The following is a 20415-nucleotide window of genomic DNA, read 5'->3' as shown; positions in this document are numbered from 1 at the left end:
TTCTCTCGGTCCTGTACTTCCAATTCCTTCATCCGCAGCTGGATCTCCAGCCGCCGCAGCTCCGCTGGGCTGGCCCCTGCCCTAGATGGGCTACGGCTTGCAGGCCTCCCGGGAGACGCTGTCTCATCTCTCCGGTGGGTTCCAGCGCTCCTCCCCCTCTCTGAGCCTGACACACTCTCAGGGGGGGTCTGGCTGCTTCCCCTGGGGACAAGATCCTGGCCCTGTGGCTGGTCATTATCTTCCAGCTGGGTAATCAGCTGGGCCTTGGCTGCTTTCCGCACAGGCAAGCCCCTCTCTCTGCACAGCCCCACCAGCTCTGCCTTCAAGAGTCGGGCGTAGGCCATCTGCCCGCTGGGCCCCTCGGTGCAGACTCACCAGTCTAGTGCTGCAGCGCCCCACGATTCCCAGGAACCGCTTCGCTCTGTCTCCAGCACGCCTGGCTCCAGGGCTCTTGCTTCTACTGCGCCTTGTCGCTTGCCGCTGGAAGCTCCATCCACGGGGTGCAGTGGATCCCACTTCTGACACCAGTGTGATGGCACGTTGGGGGTTCCCCGTCTCCTGCACCCCGAAATGGCACAAACAGACTGCACCAGCCAGTGGAATTGAGGGTGGTTTATTGCTCCTCCAGCACAGCGCAGCACAGATGTAATCTGGTTACAGGAACTGGGGCTAAGGGGCCTCAGTGCCCCCCCTTGAGATAGGGGAGTCCCAGCCCCCTCCCCAGCTCCTTATTCCCTGCCTTCCAGCCAGGAACTAACTAACCCTCTTCCAGCCCTGCCCCCCCAGCCAGGGCAGCATCCACCTCCCTTTGTTCCTCTCCATGGGGGGTGTCTGGCCACTGGTTCAACAAGTTTGGCCTTACCTCTGCCTAGTGAGGCTTTCCCTGCTGGGTCTTGCTCCAGACAGCAGGGGTCACCCCAGCCCAGCAAGTACCCCCACTACGTCACACCGTGTTGTTTCTGGTCAATTCCACAAGCCAAATACACACGAAGGCCTTGGAACTTAACTTCATTTACAGGTGTGGGACCCATCACAAAGGTATGAATAATGACATCACCTGGCTAGCACATGACCTTCCACATCCTGATGACTTAAAAAAACAAGCAATGGGGACTTAAGAACAATTTGCAACTTCTCTGTCAGCTTCATGTAACATGAACACTCTAATTCACCGTATTTTCCCTTCCTCCCCATGTACCCATCCCCTATTTATTTTGGAACTGGACTTTTAATACTCTGGTCATCTGAAGAAGTGAGCTGTACCCACCAAAGCTCCTGATACCATCTCCATGTTTTGAGAGTCTCTAAGGTGCTGCTGGATGATTCGTTGTTTTTGAAGTTTCTCCAGTTACAGACCAACTCGGCTCCCCCTCTGAAGCTTTTAAGTTACTAAAAGACACAATTTAGTTTGCAAGGCGGACACTCTTTGCTCATGAGAATCATGGGAAACAGGGTGAAACAGAAGCACACACAACTTAGAAGCAAATCTGTACACATCCAATCATTATGCATCATACTTGTGTCCTATAACCAACACTACAACACACATTTTTGGCTACATCAGCTTGGCAACTCATACGCTAGGCTTTTGCCACAGCAGTTACGAATGTGCAGAAATTGCAAGAGTCCCAGCACCTCTTCCATTGCAAATTGAGCATGGTGCATGCCCAGTGACCATGCAGCATTGCTTCAGAGACAGGGCCTGTCCTCCCACCCAACGGGGAAATGGGGAGCAGTGTCTAGACCAGTGCCCCCCTGGTGAGCCCAACGTAACAGCCCAAGAAAGGAAACACCCAACCAGTGCTTTCAGTGATCTGTGTCAGAAGCCAGACCCAGCATTTCAGGGCAGACCAGGCCTCGGCCGCGCTGCCATTCAAGTGGGGAGTGACAGACAGGAAACAGTGGTTACAGTCAGTATTTACTTAAAACTACAAATCATCTTCACAAACAGTAACACGATAGTTCACACAGCTCCCCTCCTCCCACCCATCTGTGTGAAAAGTAACATACGAAGTTAGCGCTCACACAACAGCTGTCGAGCTCTAACCTGGTGTCTATGAATGAGCAGCTGCCATCCGCATTTCTGTTCTAAACGGCTCTGCAGGGCAGTGAAACGTTCACCTCTGGCACGGGGACAACGAGATACGGGATCCTACAGTCCGGAGGTGGAAGAAAGGGACGAGTCTCCCAGTGAACGTGGCCGTGAGAGAGGAGATCTGAGCCATGCTCTCAGCATCGTAAAATCTCACCTCTCCCCCTTCATAGTCCAGATAAACGCCGACCTTGCTGGGTTCCTGAGAGATGTCAGAGGAGTCGAGAGCCCAAATCCCCACGTGAGGTTTCAGTTGGATCTTTCCTTTTCTCTGCACAGAGTCTCTGGCGACTCCGATTGCCCAACCTGCCCCAGGCCTTACATCTACCTCCCAGTAACGTCTCCCGGAGGTGAAGCCCTGAGATCCAAGGACAGAAAAAGAAGTGTCAAATCTCTCCGGGTTGTTGGGCAGATTCTGCTTTGCGTTTCCATGCTTTGCCCTTTTGCAATCCTTAGACACGTCGAGCTCGGGATGGGCCGTGGCTGAGTCCAGAGAAACCTCCACTGGGAGAGGGAGGGAGAGAGAGAGAGAGAGAGAGAGAGAGAGAGAGCCAGGTTTTAACCATTCAAAATGGGGCAGGTTTGCTCATTTGAGCAGCAGGAAATGCCCCGGCCTGAGAGCTGCCCCCCCCCCCCCTCAGCCGGCATCCACCAGAGCCCACGTGGGCAGCACGGGCGTGGGAACCAGCAGAGACGCCGACCAGCCAGGTCCAGTGTCTGCTCTAGAATTCAAGTGAGTTCTCGCAGAGCTAGGCCCAGCGACACCCAGAGGAGAGATGTAAGGCTCCATCTACATCAGTGTTTCTTAAACTTTTTGAGACTACGGAACACCAAACAATAATATTTTTTTATGTGGAACACCTATGAAGCCACTGAGTTTCGGGGCCTGCGTAAAGGCCTCCCTGGAGCAATGGGGAGCCTGACCGCTTCATCCTTGTGACTGGCAGGGGGAGGGGCAGGTGGCTCTAAGGGAAACTGTGATGGCCAGGAGGAGGCTGAGCAGCATTTGGTAACTAAAGGGTTAAATCGGGTAGATAAGGCGTGTCGGCAGGGAGCCAGGAGAGCCAGTGAGAGGGGGTGTTGAACTGTGAATGGGAAGGGATACCTGCCTGCTGTTTCCTGTGTGTGGGTTTTAAGCCAGGAGCTGGGGGAAGGAAGATGAATGGAACCAGGCAGAACTGCCGGGCCTGCAAACAATGCAGGGCATGGAAAAGGACTGGACTTTGATGCTCAGGTGTATGAGTAGAGAGGTTATTTTAGTTGTTTATTTAAAGTCCATGTGCCCCACCCCTCCATACACTGTATCTAAGTTGCACCCAGAGATACCGTTCTTCTCTGTGTTTTAGTCTGTTCTTTTCTCAGCAAGCAAGTCTGCTTTCTCAAGTCTATCTTTTTGTTTGGCTAATAAAATGACTTCTTTTAAGGCGATGATTTGATTCGTGTGTCCTCCAAGGCAAGAGGACGTCTGTGTGTGCATGCCTCAGACTGAGGAGTCAGCTGTCAGACTCTGCATTTTGTTTACATTTTCCCCCTAGTTCTCTTGTGGTGGAAGAACTTGGGGAACCCCTCTGGAAGACGTTCCAAGTGTTTCTTCCTGGGTTCAAGAAGAAAAGGGGTTTTCTCACTCAGGTGGTGGCAGCCTGTCTCCCATGGCCAGGGAACCTGTCATGCTAGGGAGGTTTGAAGCAGAAGCCAAGAGAGGCCCAGGTGTCTGTAAGGTCTCTGGCAGCCCTGCAGCTCCTGCACTCAAAGCACTAGAGTGGGAACAGCCTTGAGAGGGTGGCAAAGCTGGTGGGATCATTGTGAACCAGGGACACAGACCTCAGGATTTTATTAAAAGGATGCAGGTTTTTCTTTTTCTCTTTGGCTCTTGGTAGTTTCTTTTTCTAGCGCTGCCTGAAAAGGGGGAGGGGCACATGGACTCAGCACAGCAAAGTTTAACCAAACAAGAAAACAAAGAAAATAACCTGAGAGAGACTAAATGTTCATTTTCCCCCATCTACTCACATACATGATAATTAGGGTTATTTTGAAATAACATATTCTGCGTCTACACGGCAGGCAGTTACTTCGAAATAATGTCAAAATATTGTCGAGCTGGAGGACTTCTTACTCCGACTCCTGCAACCCTCATAGTACGAGGAGGAAGGGAAGTCAGAGGAAGAGGGCTGTATTCTAAAATAAGTGCTGTGTAGATGCTCCCAATTTTGAAATAAGCGATGCAACTGACATAGCTCAATTTGTGTAGCTCATTTTGAGCTAAACCCTGCAGTATAGACCCACTCCTCATATCCATCATTCACTGGCAGCAGATGGCTAAGAGCAAAGAAGAAACCTGAATCCAGACAACTTCCCCGGAGGAAAAGACGGGAGGGGGGACACGGCCTTCAGCTCCCGAGGAAACACCGGTGAGTAGAGCGTCCCCCCCATTCACAATGGAAAACCAGCGCGGGCACTGGGGAAGCTGAGCTGGCTCCATTATGCAGCCCCTGAGTCCCAATGTCCAGGCCATAAGGAATGTAGGGACCAAGTTAACACCCTCCCACAGGGGCAGGGCCCAATTCCTCACCTGCACAACCCTGTAAGTCAGGGGGCTGGGCCACACGCCCGCCAGGAGAGACGCCGACCTGCCCGCTGACTTCGGAAGGTGACGCTGGTCTCAGAGGTCCCTGACCCTGCAAGCTGAACAGGAGATTGTCTGTCACTCTCGCTGCCTGTTCCAGGCAGGGACACGGGGTTCCCAGGGGAGGGGGGGAGCAGGGGCCTTGCAAACAGCAGCCCCAGGGATTCAGTGGGGACAGGGGAGTGGCAGGGAGACAAACCCACCTGTCACCGCGGGACGGTGCATCCGCCTAGGAGGGAAGCAGAGAGACGAGGGTTCAGATTTCGCTCAGCAGGAGGGTTCTGCCCCTGCCCTGGGGACGTGTCGCCCTCTGGCCCCCAGAACCCCCCTCCCCCCCCGGCTTTGTCTCTGGGCTGGGATTGGTCCCAGGCTGCTCCCGGCCTGTCCCAGCCCTCGGGTCAGACTCAGCCTCCGCGCCCTGCCAGGCAGCCCCTGCCCTTTACCACAGCCTGGGCAGCCCCGGCTCACCGGGCAGAGGGGGGCCGGCAGCAGGGGGAGGGGCTGGGGGAGGAGCAGAGCCAAACAGAAACCCCCCAATCAGGCCTTGCCCACACTGGCACGGTTTGTTGCCAAAACTGCCTTTTGGCGACAACACAGGAAGAGCGTTCACACTGCAACGTGACTTTTGTCGGGAAAAACATCCAGTTTTGGCTACAGAAACTTTCTAGCCCTGCCAGAGACCTTTGTCCTTTCCTCTCCCTTCACTGTCAGCACAGAGCCAGTGTAGATGCTGCTGTTCATTTTGTCTAGAGAAGGGGCTTCTGCCAGTATCCCACAAGGTCTGACCTGCTGGCTGTGCTCAGTGTAGTGTGATCTCTGCTGCCCTGCAGGCTGCGTCCCTCCCCTCTCTCAGCTCCAGGAAGTGTCTGACAGCTGAGTGAGCAGCTCCGTTTGGGGAACAAACAAAGAGCAAATCATTGGGATGCTCCTGTTCTGCCCTGCTAGGAACCCAGTGGCAGGGCGGCTGCTGTTGAAGGGGGAGGGCTGGGAGGCGGCCGTGCTGCTTGGACATTCCTCAGCGCGGAGAGGTCAGAGTTAGGGGGGAATCCCCAGCAGCACAGGGATCAACTCTGCCTTCCCACCGCATGGCACTGTGGGACGCTCACCCACAATGCTTTGCTCTGTCTGTCAACAGGGGAGTTAGCCATGTGGCCAGGAAATATCCACAATGGGAGGCAGAAAAATGGTTTGATGCATTTTCACTTTTGGTGACTTATGCACGTTGACAGCACTTTTGTCACTGAACTTGCCCAGTGTAGACACGGCCTTAGTTTTAGTAAGGGACCAATTGGCCCCGTATACTTAGGATCAGTATTCAAGAACATCAGAATGGCCAGACTGGGTCAGACCAAAGGCCAATCCAGGTCAGTATCCTGTCGGCCAACAGCAGCCAATGCCAGGTGCCCCAGAGGGAGGGATGAGAACAGGGAAGCATCATGTGATCCATCCCGTGGCGCCCACTTCCAGCCCCTGGAAAATATTGGCTAGGGACACCCTCCCTGCCTATCCTGGCTAGCAGCCATTGATGGACCCAACCTCTATGAATTTATCTAGCTCTTATTTGTACCCTGTTAAAGTCCTGATCTTTATAACATCCTCTGGCAAGGAGTTCCACAGGTTGACTGTGCACTGCATGAAGAAATACTTCCTTTGGTTTGTTTTAAACCTGCTACCCATTAATTTCATTTGGTGCCTTTAGTTGTTATGTGGTGGGAACAAGTAAATAACTTTTCTTTATTCACTTTCTAAATTCCTGTCATGATTTTTTAGATCTCTGTCCTATCCCCCGTTAGTCTTCTCCTCTTTTCCAAGCTGACAAGTCCCAGTCTTTTTAATCTTTCTTCATATGGGACCTGTTCCAAATCCCTAGTTTTTTTTTGTTGCCCTTTTTTGAACCTCTCCAATGCCAAGTGATCTTTTTTGAGATGTGGAGGCCACATCTGTACACAGGATACAAGCTGTGGGTGTCCCATGGTTTTATAGAGAGACGATAAGATATTCTCGGTCTTATTCTCTATCCCTTTTTACTGATTCCTAACATTCTGTTTGCTTTTCTGACTGCCGCTGCACACAGAGCGGGTGTTTTCCGAGAACCATCCACAATGACTCCCAGATCTCTCGAGTTGGGATGATGTTTTCCAATGTGCATTACTTGACATTGATCCACATTACATTTCATTTTCCATTTTGTTGCCCAGTCACTTAGTTTTGTGAGATCTTTGTGAAGTTCTTCACAGTCTGCTTTGGTCTTATCTACCTTGAGCAGTTTGGGATCATCTGCACATTTTGCCACCTCCCTGTTTACCCCTTTCTCCAGATCATTTATAAATGGGTTGAACAGGATTGGTCCCAGGACTGACCCTGGGGGGACCCCACTAGTTACCCCTCTCCACTCTGGAAACTGACAGAGCTGCCTGGAGCAACCTGTGTCCTCTCCTAGGGAGCTGGACAAGGTAAGTGTCCCGGTCTGTCCCCCCCCACCGCGTACCCCCTTCAGCCCTGGCCCCATCCCCACCTGCACCCTCCTTCCCTCGCTTACCTCACACCCCCACCCTGCTTCTCCCAGCGCCCACTGCCCCTGCCCATCTATTCCGTGGGGTCTCTCGTGACATTTCACGCCCAGCGTGTGGCAGCTTCTGTGGTTTGTGCTGGTCGGGGCCTTGGGCTGACACGTCTCCGGCGGCCTCGGGGACGTTCAGTCGTGTGCAGAGTCCCCCCCGCAGGGAACGTTTCCTCGTTCTCACACTATCCCCACCTCTCGCTTCCCATCGGGTGCTGGGCTGATCATTCAATTGCCTGGTGGCCACTGAGTAGCCGGTGAATCAGAGCAGAGACTCCTGGGTGGGGCCACGGGGCTCCCTGACCCTGCAGCGGTGTGACAGTCCCACGACCTACCAGCTGCTGTGTCTCTGAGGGAGGCAGAGCGATTTGCCATTTCAGAGGCAGGGGGGGAGGTTTGGCCTTTGTGGGGACACCAGCGGCGGCCGCTTCCAGATCCTGAGACTCTCGCCCTCCTCTCCCTGCGAGTGACACCAACGGGGGGTTATTGAATCGCAGAATCATCGAATCCCAGAACCCCAGGGAAGGCAGAGACCTCAGGAGTCCTCGAGTCCAGCCCCCCGCCCACGGCAGGACCAACCCAACTCAATCAACCCAGACTTAGCCCCAGTGTCTGGCCTGGAGCATCGTCCCTCCCGCCTGCCTCCCCCTTCCCCTGCTCCCCAAAACAACAACCCCAGCGATGAGCTTCCAACACCCGCTCCTCGTCAAAGAGCTCCCCCAACCTCCCCCCCCCCCGCGAGTCCACGGTGCTGAGACATTGTGTTGCTCATGGCAGGAAATCCACAACCAGCGTACACCGCACACACACAGACACCGAACACCACACACACCACACACACACCGCACACCAAACACCACACGCACACACACACACACACACACACACACACACCAGGCTAGCAAGGAGCCGGAGTGCGACTAACAAATCTGACATTTCCTGGGTTCAACTCACAATCACACTGGTGGGAACAGGCCCGCCCAGGAACCAGCCTGTGGGTCCCAGTATGGAGCGGCCCCTCCTGCCTGCCCCAGACGTGGTCACGGAGCTTCAGGGCCCATCCCAGTGCCACGGGGCAGCCAGTGTCCTGCCATCTGACCCCCGCCCCCCGGGAGCCTGCTCCGACCCGTCTCCACTCAGACACGTAGCTTCTCATTACACCGCTGGTGTGGGAGGTGCAGCCACTTGAGGGGGGGGGGGGCTCTTTGCTGGGCACCTGAGAGAGCCAGATCCTGAATCCTGACCCCAGGGGAGGGCCCAGGGCCTGTATCTCCGGGGCAGGGACAGGCGAGGGCCCTGCCCCACCACAAGGGACGGGCCCGGTTACCAGACACCGGCCAGGCCTTAGCGAATGGAGGGACTGACGCGAATGCAGCGAGACCTTCTCACCGGGCCGGGCCCCTTTCTGTCCCCCCCCCCACCCCCGTCACTCGCCCGGGGAGGCCCCGTTCCCGTAACAGAGCCAAGCACCAAACCCAGCCCACGGCACCTTCCCACGGCGCAGGGCCCCGGCTCACCTGTGTCACCCCCCGACTCGATCTGGGTGGCCCCCTGCCCTGCAGGAGAGACACCGGCCTGGTCCCCGACACAGATCTCCCACAGGACTGGAGACAGCCACTCTAAAAACCTAGACACAGAATTTCCCGTCATCACTTGGTGCCTTCTCACCACCCACCCACCGGCACCAGGGGGAAGGGAGGGACGTTGAGCTCCTGGCCCGGGGGTCACAGGGGGACGGGAGAGTCAGCGGGGAGGCAACGCCGAATGGCACCAGCCATCAATAGCACGTCCCTCGTTTTCTGTCCCCCCCCCTCCCTCCCACCTCCCCCAAGGGCTGAAATGACTCAAGGAACAAGTGAAATGTCCCCATGTCGATGGGGAACAGAGCAGGGGATGGGGGAGGGGCAGGGGGTGCTAGTTTCTGGGTCTCTCCAACCTAATCCACAGCTCTTCCCGTTGTGGTGCCCGAGTGGCGGGAGGTTTCCCCAGGGCCCTGCAGAGCGATTCACAAACCCACCTGATCAAGATCGCCATCACACCCGCCTGCCGGGAAACAGGGAGAGAAGAGGCACCGAGATGAGATTCCATCAGAACGTTCCACCTGACGCGCTGGGGCCTGCGTCACCCTCTGCCCTGCGGACACCACCCCCCTTGGCGTCCATCCCCTCCCCTCCCACGGGGAGAAGGTCTGAGCAGAGAGGAGGGGAAGGGGCTGGCGGAGCTGGAATTTCCCTCCAGCACGGCCACAGCTGATCTCTCGCCATGGCCCCTTGCCATGATGTGCTGGAGCCGCTGCCCGTCTGGGCTTCCCGCGCGGCGGCTGCCTGCTCTGAATTTCCCGGTGGACAATGTGAGGGGCCCAGGGGCACAATCCCTCACCCACAGAAAGGGCGGGAGGAGGCTCTAGACGGACAGTCCCCAAGCCCAATGGGGAGAGGCCAATGCTCCAGGACCGGGCACCACAGAGCAATGGGGGAGGGATTCAGGGAGCCAAGACCCAGGACGTGGGAGAGTCTCAGACTCAGACGGAGACTCAGAGGCACCAACCAGCCCCTGAGCCCTCCCGGCGCTGGACTCTGTTCCCACCTCCCTGCCGAGGGGCTACAGCCGGGCAGGGCTGCAGGCAAGGGGGGGACAGGCGGGGGCTGGGGGTTGCTGGGTGTGACGTAGTGGGGGTACCTGGCTGGTTTCTATGCTGCTGGCTCTGGGGGAACCCCCACTGGCTGCCGTGGGTACCACGACCCAGCAAAACAGGTTGAGTCACTATGCAAACCAGTGGCCAGACACCCCCCATGGAGAGGAACAAAGGAAGGTGGATGCTGCCTTGGCTGGGGGGCAGGGCTGGAAGTTAGTGGGTTGGTTGCTGGCTGTCGGAGGGCATGGAGGAGAGCCTAGGAGAAGGGGCTGGAGTTTAGGGGCCCAGTCTCCCCCATCTCAAGGGGGCCTGAGGCATCCTAGCCCAGTTCCTGTGACCAGACTACATCTGTGCTGCGCTGTGCTGGAGGAGCAATAAACCACCCTCAATTCCACTGGCTGGTGCAGTCTGTTTGTGCCATTTCGGGGTACAGGAGACGGGGAACCCCCAACGCGCCGTCACACTGGTGTTAGAAGTGGGATGCACTGCACCCCGTGGATGGAGCTTCCAGCGGCAAGCGACAAGGCGCAGTAGAAGCAAGAGCCCTGGAGCCAGGCGTGCTGGAGACAGAGCGAAGCGGTTCCTGGGAATCGTGGGGCGCTGCAGCACTAGACTGGTGAGTCTGCACCGAGGGGCCCAGCGGGCAGATGGCCTACGCCCGACTCTTGAAGGCAGAGCTGGTGGGGCTGTGCAGAGAGAGGGGCTTGCCTGTGCAGAAAGCAACCAAGGCCCAGCTGATTACCCAGCTGGAAGATAATGACCAGCCACAGGGCCAGGATCTTGTCCCCAGGGGAAGCAGCCAGACCCCCCCTGAGAGTGTGTCAGGCTCAGAGAGGGGGAGGAGCGCTGGAACCCAACGGAGAGATGAGACAGCGTCTCCCGGGAGGCCTGCAAGCCGTAGCCCATCTAGGGCAGAGGCCAGCCCAGCGGAGCTGCGGCGCCTGGAGATCCAGCTGCGGATCAGGGAATTGGAAGTAGAGGACCAAGAGAAGGACCGCCAGGACCGAGAGAGGGAGCGCCAAGATCGAGAGAAGGAGCGCCAAGATCGAGAGAGGCAGCGGCAGCATGAGCTGGCCATGGCAGAGCGGAGAACCGGCGGGGCACCGGCTGCGCCAAGTGCGGATGGGCCCCAGGGTCCCAGGACTGCCAGACGCTTGGAGAGGCTCGTGGTGGCCCAACTGAAGGACATGGGTGACATAGACGGGTTCCTCAGTGCCTTTGAGAGGGCCTGTGGACTGCAACGGGTCCCCCCAGCTGACTGGCTGCAGGAGCTCATCCCCGCACTGAACCAGGAGGCGGCCGGAGTGCTCAGCCAGCTGGAGGACCTACAGCCAGGGGATTACAACCGAGTCAAGGAGGCCCTGCTGCACAAGTTCGGGCTGACCCCCGAGATGTACAGGAAGAAGTTCCGGGGGGTACAGAAAGGGCCACGGGAGACCTATGTGGACCTGGCCTCCCGCCTGGCGCAATACTGCCGCAAGTGGGTGTCTGGAGTCGGAGCCCAGACCGCAGAGGAGCTGCTCAAGCTGGTCATGATGGAGCAGTTCTATGAAGCGTGCCCACCCAAACTGAGGCTGTGGCTCAAGGACCGGAGACCAGAGAACCCCCAGGAGGCTGGGAGACTGGCGGATGAGTTCACGGAGAGCCGGTCCGGGTGTGAACGGGAGTCCCGGAGAGAGAGGGAACCGCGCAGAGACCGGATCTCGGCTGAGCGACGGAGGGAGTCAACTACGGGGCGAGACCAAGGAACAGGTTGTCTGTGTCCCAGAGAACCAGCCAGGGCCTGGACAGAGACAGCCCAAAGCCTAACTTGCCATCGCTGTGGGCAAAAAGGCCACAAGAGGGCTCAGTGCACCAGGTCCCAGGACCGGGGACTTTCCAGGGTTAACTGGCTGGGGCGGAGGGAAGGGCAGGCTGCCCCAGAGGCAGAGGCTGGCAGGCAAACCTCAGCTCAGAGAGAGGGGAAGGATGCTCAGTGCACCTCCCCTGGGAGGTCTGATTCTCAGGAGGCGGATTTCTCCGTGTACCGGGTGGGGGCAGGACAGCCCCTGAGGAGCGAGTGCCTCATACCCCTGGAGGTGGATGGTAGGAAGGTGACGGGCTTCTGGGACACGGGGGCGGAGGTGACTCTGGCCCGATCTGACATAGTGGCCCCGGAGCGGATACTACCCCACGCGCAGCTGACCCTGAAGGGCATAGATGGGTCCCCGTTTAAGGTGCCTGTAGCCCGGGTGCATCTGAAATGGGGGGCCAAGGAGGGCCTCAAGGAAGTGGGGGTGCACCCGCACTTGCCCACCGAGGTGCTGATGGGGAATGACCTAGAGGAGCGGCCCCATGAATCCCAGCGGGCTCTAGTCACTACCCGGAGCCAGAGCCAGCAGGGGGCTGACAACGTGGGTCCAGGGAAGGACTCCTGGCAGCGTCCTCAGGGTCCCATCCCAGTGGACACGGGGTCCAGCCAGGCTGGGACTCCGGACCTAGGCAGAGGTGGGGGACAGGTCCCGATCCCTGCCTCAGCAGCTGAATTCCAGGCTGAGGTGCAGGCAGACCCCTCCTTGCAGAGGCTGAGGGACCAGGCTGGCCTCCGTGCAGCTCGGCCCCGGGGGAGAGGTGGCCAGGAGAGATTCCTGCGGGAGCGTGGGCTCCTGTTCCGGGAATGGCTTCCCCCCAGGAAGGCGAGGGCATGGAGGGTCCAGCGGCAGCTGGTCGTCCCCCGAAAGTATCGCCTCAAGCTGCTGTATTTGGCCCACGATGTCCCCGTTGGGGGCCACGGGGGGTTCCGGAGCACCCGGCTGAAGCTGCTCCAGCACTTCTATTGGCCGGGAATCTTTACAGCCGTGCAGCGGTACTGCCGGTCCTGTGACTCCTGCCAGAGGGGCGGGAAGGTCCAAGACAGTAGGAAAGCGGCTTGGGGGTCTCTACCCCAGATAGAGGACCCTCTGGGCTTGCTGAGAGAGTTATGGGAGGGGAAGTCCTCCCTGGATGGAGCATCGGGGGTGGAAGCCGCCCTGGCTGTCCAGAGAAGGCTCACTGGGCTCATGGCCCCGGCCCGAGACCCTGGCCAGAGATCAAGGCCAGTGGAAGGGTGGGTGTGACCCCCGAGGACAGGCCTGTGCCAGTCGCCCTGGAGCGGGGCGGCGAGTGGACAGAGGGAAGCCAGCTCATGTGGGGCCTCACCACGGCCGGCCTGAGTCAAGGGGAGCACCCATGTCCTCAGGGCGGGTTCCCACGCAGAGGACCCGAACTTCCCTAGGTCACGAGCGGAGTGACCCTGCTCAGTTCGCTCTCGGAGGGGGGAGAACTGTGACGTAGTGGGGGTACCTGGCTGGTTTCTATGCTGCTGGCTCTGGGGGAACCCCCACTGGCTGCCGTGGGTACCACGACCCAGCAAAACAGGATGAGTCACTATGCAAACCAGTGACCAGACACCCCCCATGGAGAGGAACAAAGGAAGGTGGATGCTGCCTTGGCTGGGGGGCAGGGCTGGAAGTGAGGGAGTTGGTTGCTGGCTGTCGGAGGGCATGGAGGAGAGCCTAGGAGAAGGGGCTGGAGTTTAGGGGCCCAGTCTCCCCCATCTCAAGGGGGCCTGAGGCATCCTAGCCCAGTTCCTGTGACCAGACTACATCTGTGCTGCGCTGTGCTGGAGGAGCAATAAACCACCCTCAATTCCACTGGCTGGTGCAGTCTGTTTGTGCCATTTCGGGGTACAGGAGACGGGGAACCCCCAACGCGCCGTCACACTGGGTGGGTGCAGGGAGCCTGGGGGTTGCTGGCTGGCTCTTTGTACACATGGGGGCGTGGCATGGGGGGTACTGGGGGGGGTCTCATGTTCCCAACACCATGGGCAGGAGGGGCGAGGGGGAAGTTCTTCTGGGCAGCCCAGGGGCCTAGCTGGGGGGGGGGGGATACTCGTCTGCTCTGCTTCCCAGCTGCCGGCCACCTGTGGGGACACAGCCGGGAGCCGGGAGAGCAGAGTGGGGCTCCATCATTCCCCTTCCCCCACTGGTGAGTGCAGTGGAGCAGCCCCCCAGCCAGCAAATCCCCTGGGCCGTGTCACTCAGGGAAGAGGCAGAGTGGGGGTGGAGCAGGCGTAGAGAGGGGGCTGGTCGGGGTGGGGTGGGACGATGCTGAGTCTGGGGCAGAGGGGAGGTTGTCCCTGCCCTCCTCCGTGCTCGGGGAGGAGTCATGTGGTGGGGGGCTGTCTTGTGTCTCATTGGCTCCGTTGAGTGTCTGAGCCCAGGGGAAGCCAGTGACGTTCCGCGGATGAAGGACGGAGCCTCCCGTTTCCAGTCCTGCACCAAACAGCTGTGAGAGTTTGGAAAAGTTCTGAGCAGCTGCTGTGTGTGTCACTGCCTGTGCGAGGGAGCAGGGGGAGACGGCGCTGGACTTGGGGACCCCCGACACAGACCCCACATTTGCAGCACAATCCCCCCCAGCCCCTGTGGCAGAACGGGCCCGGTCTCAGCCCGACCCCCTCTGGGTGCAGATCTCAAAGCTCCCAGCGCCCAGGAGCAATTGCCGCGCCGGGGGCCGGCCCAGCCGCACGCTGACGGGACCCCCCTGCAGCTCTGGGACGCTGCTAAATCCAAAGGGGTCTGAGTGTCTGGTCCCAGAGCGTTTGCGCTGTCACTGCCCGGCCCGCGGAGAAGGGAGAAAACGCGGCGACGCCGGACCCCTGTGGGCAGCGGGAGCAGGCGCCGGGCTATTGCCTACCTTGAACTTAGCCTCTCTCGTGCTACTGATCTTGTGAATTACTGGGTCCAGGGATGCCTGTCTACGTCCATGTTCTCGCTCGCTGCCGGGTTCTCTCCCTGCCGGTGAATGGACGGTGGGTTATTGGCACCTGCTCCCGGCTGGGAGTCGCTCCTGCCCCTGCTGCCCGGCCCCCTCCCCGGCTGACAGGCAGCAGGAGCATCTCCGACTAGAGCCCATCACCCGCCCCTCAGCTACACCCCCCACCCCACAGACCCGCTCCCCCTGCGAGCCAGCCTGGCCCTGGCAGGGGGTCTCCGGCAGCGCTCTGGTACCCCCATGGGCAGGGAGTGAAATGTGCCAGAAAGGACCTTCCTAAGTTATGATGTGGGGTGCTGACACCCCACCCCCACACTTGGAGGGGGGCTCAGCGCTCCCAGCCCCCTGAGTTCACTGGGTCATTCCCCAGCAGCCCTGGACGTCCGGTCTCTGCTATCTCAGCCAGGCACCCAGAGCCAGGGGCACGTCCGACAATCGGCCCGAGCTGCCCCCAAGGCGGAAGGGGGGCGCTGAGAAGCCCTGAGCTCTGGGGGCGGCTGGGCAGTGACTGTCTATGGGGAAGGGCAAAGGAACACACCCCTGGGACCTGGATTTCACACCCAGGCCTGGTCTCAGTCCCTGCCCCCACCCACGTCTGAGCTGCGCCCTGGTGCCGGACCCACAGACTCAGCGCTGCCGGGACAGGACTCCAGGGCTGGGATCCTGTGGGGGGGCTCTTGGGTCCATCTGTGTCCCACGGCTCCTTGAACCAGGCAGAGGGACAGGAACTTGTCTGCTCAGCCGGATTTCCCTGCGTGGGGCTGGCTCCCCTGGGCTCCGGGTAACCTGGCCCTGCCTGACCCCTGACTCTGTTTGCCCTCTGGCCGAACAGGCTGATCCCCGGGGATCCAGCCCAGCAGGGCTCCCGGCTTATTGACGGCCCAGTGGCCAGGCCACCCCCACCCCAGCTGGGAGGCTGTCTGTGTCTGGCTGGGTGCTGCGCAGCCGGGGCGCCGATCTGAGACTGGGACTGGTACAAACAGGCCGTAAGGGAAGGACTGTGTCTAACAATGGACTTTTTCTGAGACTAACACCCCAAACCCCAGCAGGGTAACAGGGCCCAGGCTGGCTGCCTGCTGGAGGTACAAGGAGGCTGAGAACGAGGGGACTCTTCAGGGTGCAGAAACAGGGAAATCTTGGTAGCTCCATAACCCCCTTCCCCCAAGCCTCATGTGCAGGCACCGGGCCCATCGGTTACCTTGGCATTCTCGTAACTTGCTCCCCGTGTCGACTCCCCTTCCACGGCCCCTCCAGTCAGGTTCACGTGGCTGGGTCTGAGAAGCAGCATCTGCAAACCTGCGCAGAGCGACCACTCTCGTCAGTGTCTCCCCTCTTTACCCAGGGGCACGGCAAGTTCTTGGGGGTGGGGGAAAGGGAGAGGAGCAAACACCTTGTAACAAGGGTACGAATGGCTAACGCGGGACGTGGGATTGAGCAGAGATGTGGCCAAATCATGGAAAATTCTGCAATTTCTTTCCCCGTTTCTTTTCCTTTCCAGACTCTCAGACCTTCCTGCTGACATTAACCTGCTGCGCTAGCAAAGCAAAGTGACTCCAGATTGCAGAGGGAAAACCGGGATCTAACCCCAGCGCTGTCCCACGCTGCCGAGCTCTCTGTACGCTGGGGCGTGTGTGGAACAGGGATCTTCCCCCAGAGACCCCCCCGCATCCCAGGGAATTTCACAAACTCACCTTTGCCCCTGGCCCTCTGTGTCCACCTGGAAGGGAAGAGAAACAACAACACTCAGCTCCCGTCCTGCAGCGAGGTTCCCACGAGACGCGGTGCCGATGGATCTCTGCCCGTCGGACTGTAAAGCCGGGTCTGAGACCCCCTCCTGGCTCTGCTGGCGGCTCCGTCCGGCTCCTGGGCCCAGCCAGGCCAGACCCGGCTGGCTGTAACACTGCCTAGTGGGGGGGTCACTGTCCCAGGTAGCGGCACTCAGAGCCCACTGGCCGCGGGCGATGGGAAGGGGCGCTCTGTCTGGTTTGCTGGGATGGGAAACTCCCTCGGGCTGCACATTTGTGTGTCTGTGTCTGTGGCAGACACACAGCTCAGGGCCAGCGGCTCCCTGCGGGGTTACTGGGGGGTCCCCATTCGGGGCAGCCTGTGTCTGCAGAGGTGTTTACCTTGAACAGTGTCGCTAGGTTCTCAGCGAGTCTCTTCAGCCTCCTGTGCATCTCCTCTCCTGCGCTGGGGGAAAGGTGTTTCCAGTCCAGGCTCACCAGCGGGTGCAGTCTCCCGTAGGTGGACTCCATTCCCTCCAGCTGCTTTTTCATTGTTTCCTTCGGAATAAGGAATGAATAAACAAACAATGAACAAAACAACGTGGTTTGTGCTACTGGCTGGCTCGGGTGTCGGCCATCGCGTGGGGCGGGGACGGGCAGACGCGTTCTGGCCTGATTAAAGCTGCTTCCTGTGGGGGCCTGCTGGGGGGGGGGGGGAGCAGCAGGTGTCCAAACTCGGACGCTGCAGAGCTGCCCCGTTCCCAGGGTCTGTGGGCCTCCAGCGGGCAGAGTTAATGTGGTGTTGCAGGTAGGGTTGCCAGGTGTTGGGTAAAAAAAAACTCCAGAAAACACGGGTGTGACGTCGTGGGGGCTGTCGACTCTTGTGGCCCTGCTCTGGTTCTGCAGTCGCTGGTGGCCGTGGGTGACCCCTACTGGCCTGTGCTGCTCTGCAGAGACTGTGTGTGTCTGTGTGCACTGCCCAGCGGGGGGGCGGGTCCCTGAGGGCAGGTATGTTTGGTATTTTGTGTGTAACTATCTGGCAACCCTAGTTGGAGGAGTCGGGTGACCCTGGGTCTTGTATCTTCTTGTTTGTAAGGATTTACTAGTGGGCTCCCCCTCCCCGCTCCCTGTGCTCACCAACCCCCCCTCCCTGGGGGTGGGAATCCCCGGCTCTCCCCACTCCCGACCACTGGGACGAGGCCGTAAAAGCCCTGAGCACAAGGCATGGGGCACCACCCTGCCTTGGCAATTCAAGGTGATGTCTGCCTTGTCCAAAGTGCATTTCAAGTCTGGGGCGGATGTGGATCTCTAACTGCACCGGGAAACGCGGCGTCAGCCCAGCGGCTCTAAACATTGAAGGGATTCAAAAATGAATTCCTTTTCCAGAGCAAACAGCCAAGGGAAAGATCTCGCCTCCGGGAGCCAAGTCTCCAGTGACAGCCCTGCCACCGACTGTCCTAACACTTGCTTGGGCTGACCATTGATTTGGCAGCCACTATTAGTTTGGCCGCACATGACACACATGAGAAAGTGCCCCAGGGTGCACACACAGCAGAGTTATTTTGAAATAACAATGTGAGTGTCTGAAATGAGCGTGCTGTGCAGACGCACCCAAGGTGCTCCCTGGCTCTTTGTTGTTCAGTTAGAGCACAGACGTCCTCAGTCGGTCTCACTGCTGGATCCCGGGGGCCCGTTGCCTCTCTGGGAAATCACTCACCTTCCTGTGCACGGCAGAAATCAGCACAGCAAAGGCCTGTAAACACGGGGCCCTGCGAGAACATGGGGATTGGAGCATGGGGGCTCCTACCCCTCTCTGAAAACGTGGCCCTTTCTATTACAAAGAAAAACACGTTTATTTTCCCCCTGGAGTTTAATGATCAAAGACAAATAACGGTGCCTACCCAGTGCTCCTGGACAGCGTCCTCCACGGGAACCATCGTGTGACCGCGGTGAGCCTGGGATCTCTCACACACCAGGCAGATGGGGGTCTGATGCTCTGTGCAGTAAAGCCTCAAAAGCTCTTGGTGTCTCTCACACAGGTTCCCTCCTCTCGGCTCCTCCACTGTCTGCTCCTCCACCATGTTCCTCAGCTCCAGATTGGGCCGTAAGTTTCCCTTTTGAAGTTTCTGTTGGCACTGAGGACAGGTGATGTCTCCGTCTCCCTGGCAGTGCCGGGCGATACATTCCCGGCAGAAGCTGTGTCCACACTCACTCGTTACAGGGTCCCGGAATAACTCCAGACAGATGGGACAGGTGACTTCGGCTTTAATGTTCTGCAAAGGCCCCGCAGCCGCCATGGTGCTGCCACCCTCCCCTACCTCTTAAGATGGCCGCCACTCGTCCAGGAAGTGAGACGGGAAAGACACCGTCAACCATATAACATGGCGGCGCCCACAGGCGCAGCCCCTCCCTCTGCTCCAGCCTGCCAGCTGCTGCTGGGTGGGGATAGCGCCGCACACGCCGCCCGGCTACCAGAGACGCTCGGCCCAGTGCCCGCCGGGATGCCCCCCCGTGAGCACAAAGCGAGCGGGCTACGAGCCGCATGGGCGCAGCCCTCTGGGAGCCAGAATGGGAGCCGCTATCCTGCGGTACGGCGCCCGCGGAAGGGAAAGGAACGTCCGGTTCTCTGCCGTAACACCACGGGGGCCAGAGATCGCTGGAGGACAGTCCCATCGTGAGCCGAGGACGAGGGGAGCTAGCTGGAGGCAACCGTTATTTTAAAAGTAATGTGGGTGTTCCTGTGTTTCTCTGGTGTCCTCTCCGCCTCCCCAAAACAACGAGCAAACATTCAAGCCGAACAGTACACCACGTCCTAGGGAAGTCTCACTCTGCACGTTGCATTGAATACGTGAAATAAACACCACAACGAGTATTGGGAAACCTCTATTTAAAGTCCTCGAGAGGCTGTAGCTACAAATCAAATACCTTTCGGGTTCAAGTTGTCTGAGACGCTAAGCGGTACGTGTTTGGCATTATTCACTTCCGTGGCATATTTAGCAAAATACAAAAAAATAATTAAAATAAGCAGCCACACTCACTCACTCCCTCACCCAGTGTGGTGAGAATAACATGAAAAAACCCAGGGCAGGAGCAGCTGAGAGCAGCCTAGGATTGTAAGAAACATTTTCACTCTTGTTGGACATTTTTATTCAGGGAAACAATTGTGTATCCGTTGATTGTTAGTTGCCATGAGCTCACCCCACCCTCCTCGGACATGACATTCCTGCTGTTAGTTTTCTAGTCACTTTCCACAGGAGGAGAGAAACACGGACTATATAAACGCTTCCACGGGCAGGAGGCAAAACGGCAAGACCAGGTAGAACTGACCGGGAGGAAGAACGCTGCACTATAATCCAACCCTCCTAGTCTTCATACGGCTAGTGGTGTGTTAGAGAAATACCTCCAAAGCAACAACTTGTGGTCATTAGTCCCATGAGACCCACACTGGATCCTCAAAGAACAGAGACTAAGACACCTAACAAGTGTGATGGGGAGAAAGCCAGCGAGAGAGGGGTGCCGTCACACTCCCGCAACACGCCAAACCCGCACCCTCGCACTAAAAGGAAAAGAAAAAAGCCCCGAGAATGAAAATGTAACAGCATGTTTCTATTTGTACTAATCGTATATAGAACTATCTGCAACACAATTCACCCACCCGCCCGCTTTCTCTCATCACATTGAAGTGGCCTTTCAGAATTGTCTTGTGCAGATGTAAATTTGTCAAGTGTATCGTGCCTTTAAATCTGAAACCTCTCACACCACCCCAGTTCTCTTCTACCCTGTGATTTTGTCTTCCCGAAAGAGGAAAGGGTCTGATGAAAGAAAAGTGACAGCACAAAGTTTAAAAGAGAGAATACTCCAACTTGGGGGAAAAAACATTTGTATTTAAAATTGTGCCTAAATGAATCGCCCAGTGTGAAAAAAGCACCAACCAGGCAAAAACGTCTCTAAATCCAGTTTACAAATACAGGACATGGGACTTTTACTAGG

The 20415-nt window shown here is 58.1% G+C and overlaps 1 protein-coding gene across 1 annotated transcript; it reads right to left on the bottom strand.

Moving 5' to 3' along the window:
- Window positions 1-20203, bottom strand: LOC142823192 (E3 ubiquitin-protein ligase TRIM21-like). Its single transcript, XM_089771331.1, has 11 exons — window positions 18327-20203; window positions 16828-16983; window positions 16393-16418; window positions 15900-15997; window positions 14624-14721; window positions 9293-9318; window positions 8793-8902; window positions 7611-7735; window positions 4919-4944; window positions 4662-4774; window positions 1-2596 (listed from the first exon to the last, which is right to left on the bottom strand). The coding sequence occupies exons 1-11, from the start codon at window positions 18720-18722 to the stop codon at window positions 2118-2120; spliced, it is 1653 nt and encodes a 550-aa protein (XP_089627457.1). The 5' UTR covers window positions 18723-20203; the 3' UTR covers window positions 1-2117.
- Between the last annotated feature and the right edge of the window lie 212 nt (window positions 20204-20415).

The sequence above is a fragment of the Pelodiscus sinensis genome, chromosome 19 (genome assembly GCF_052426305.1).
Source record: "Pelodiscus sinensis isolate ZL-2025 chromosome 19, ASM5242630v1, whole genome shotgun sequence".
NCBI classification, from domain to species: domain Eukaryota; kingdom Metazoa; phylum Chordata; order Testudines; family Trionychidae; genus Pelodiscus; species Pelodiscus sinensis.
This window is presented reverse-complemented; position numbering and strand designations above follow the sequence as displayed.

Bases quoted from the DNA above. Each gene is read 5' to 3' on its own strand.
- LOC142823192 (XM_089771331.1), bottom strand. From the start codon at position 18,722: ATGGCGGCTGCGGGGCCTTTGCAGAACATTAAAGCCGAAGTCACCTGT. The intron at 8,903-9,292 runs GTGGGTTTGTGA...TTCTGTGTCTAG, and splicing joins GTGATGGCGATCTTGATCAG to GTTTTTAGAGTGGCTGTCTC. The intron at 2,597-4,661 runs GTGAGGAATTGG...TCCCTCTCCCAG, and splicing joins TGACTTACAGGGTTGTGCAG to TGGAGGTTTCTCTGGACTCA.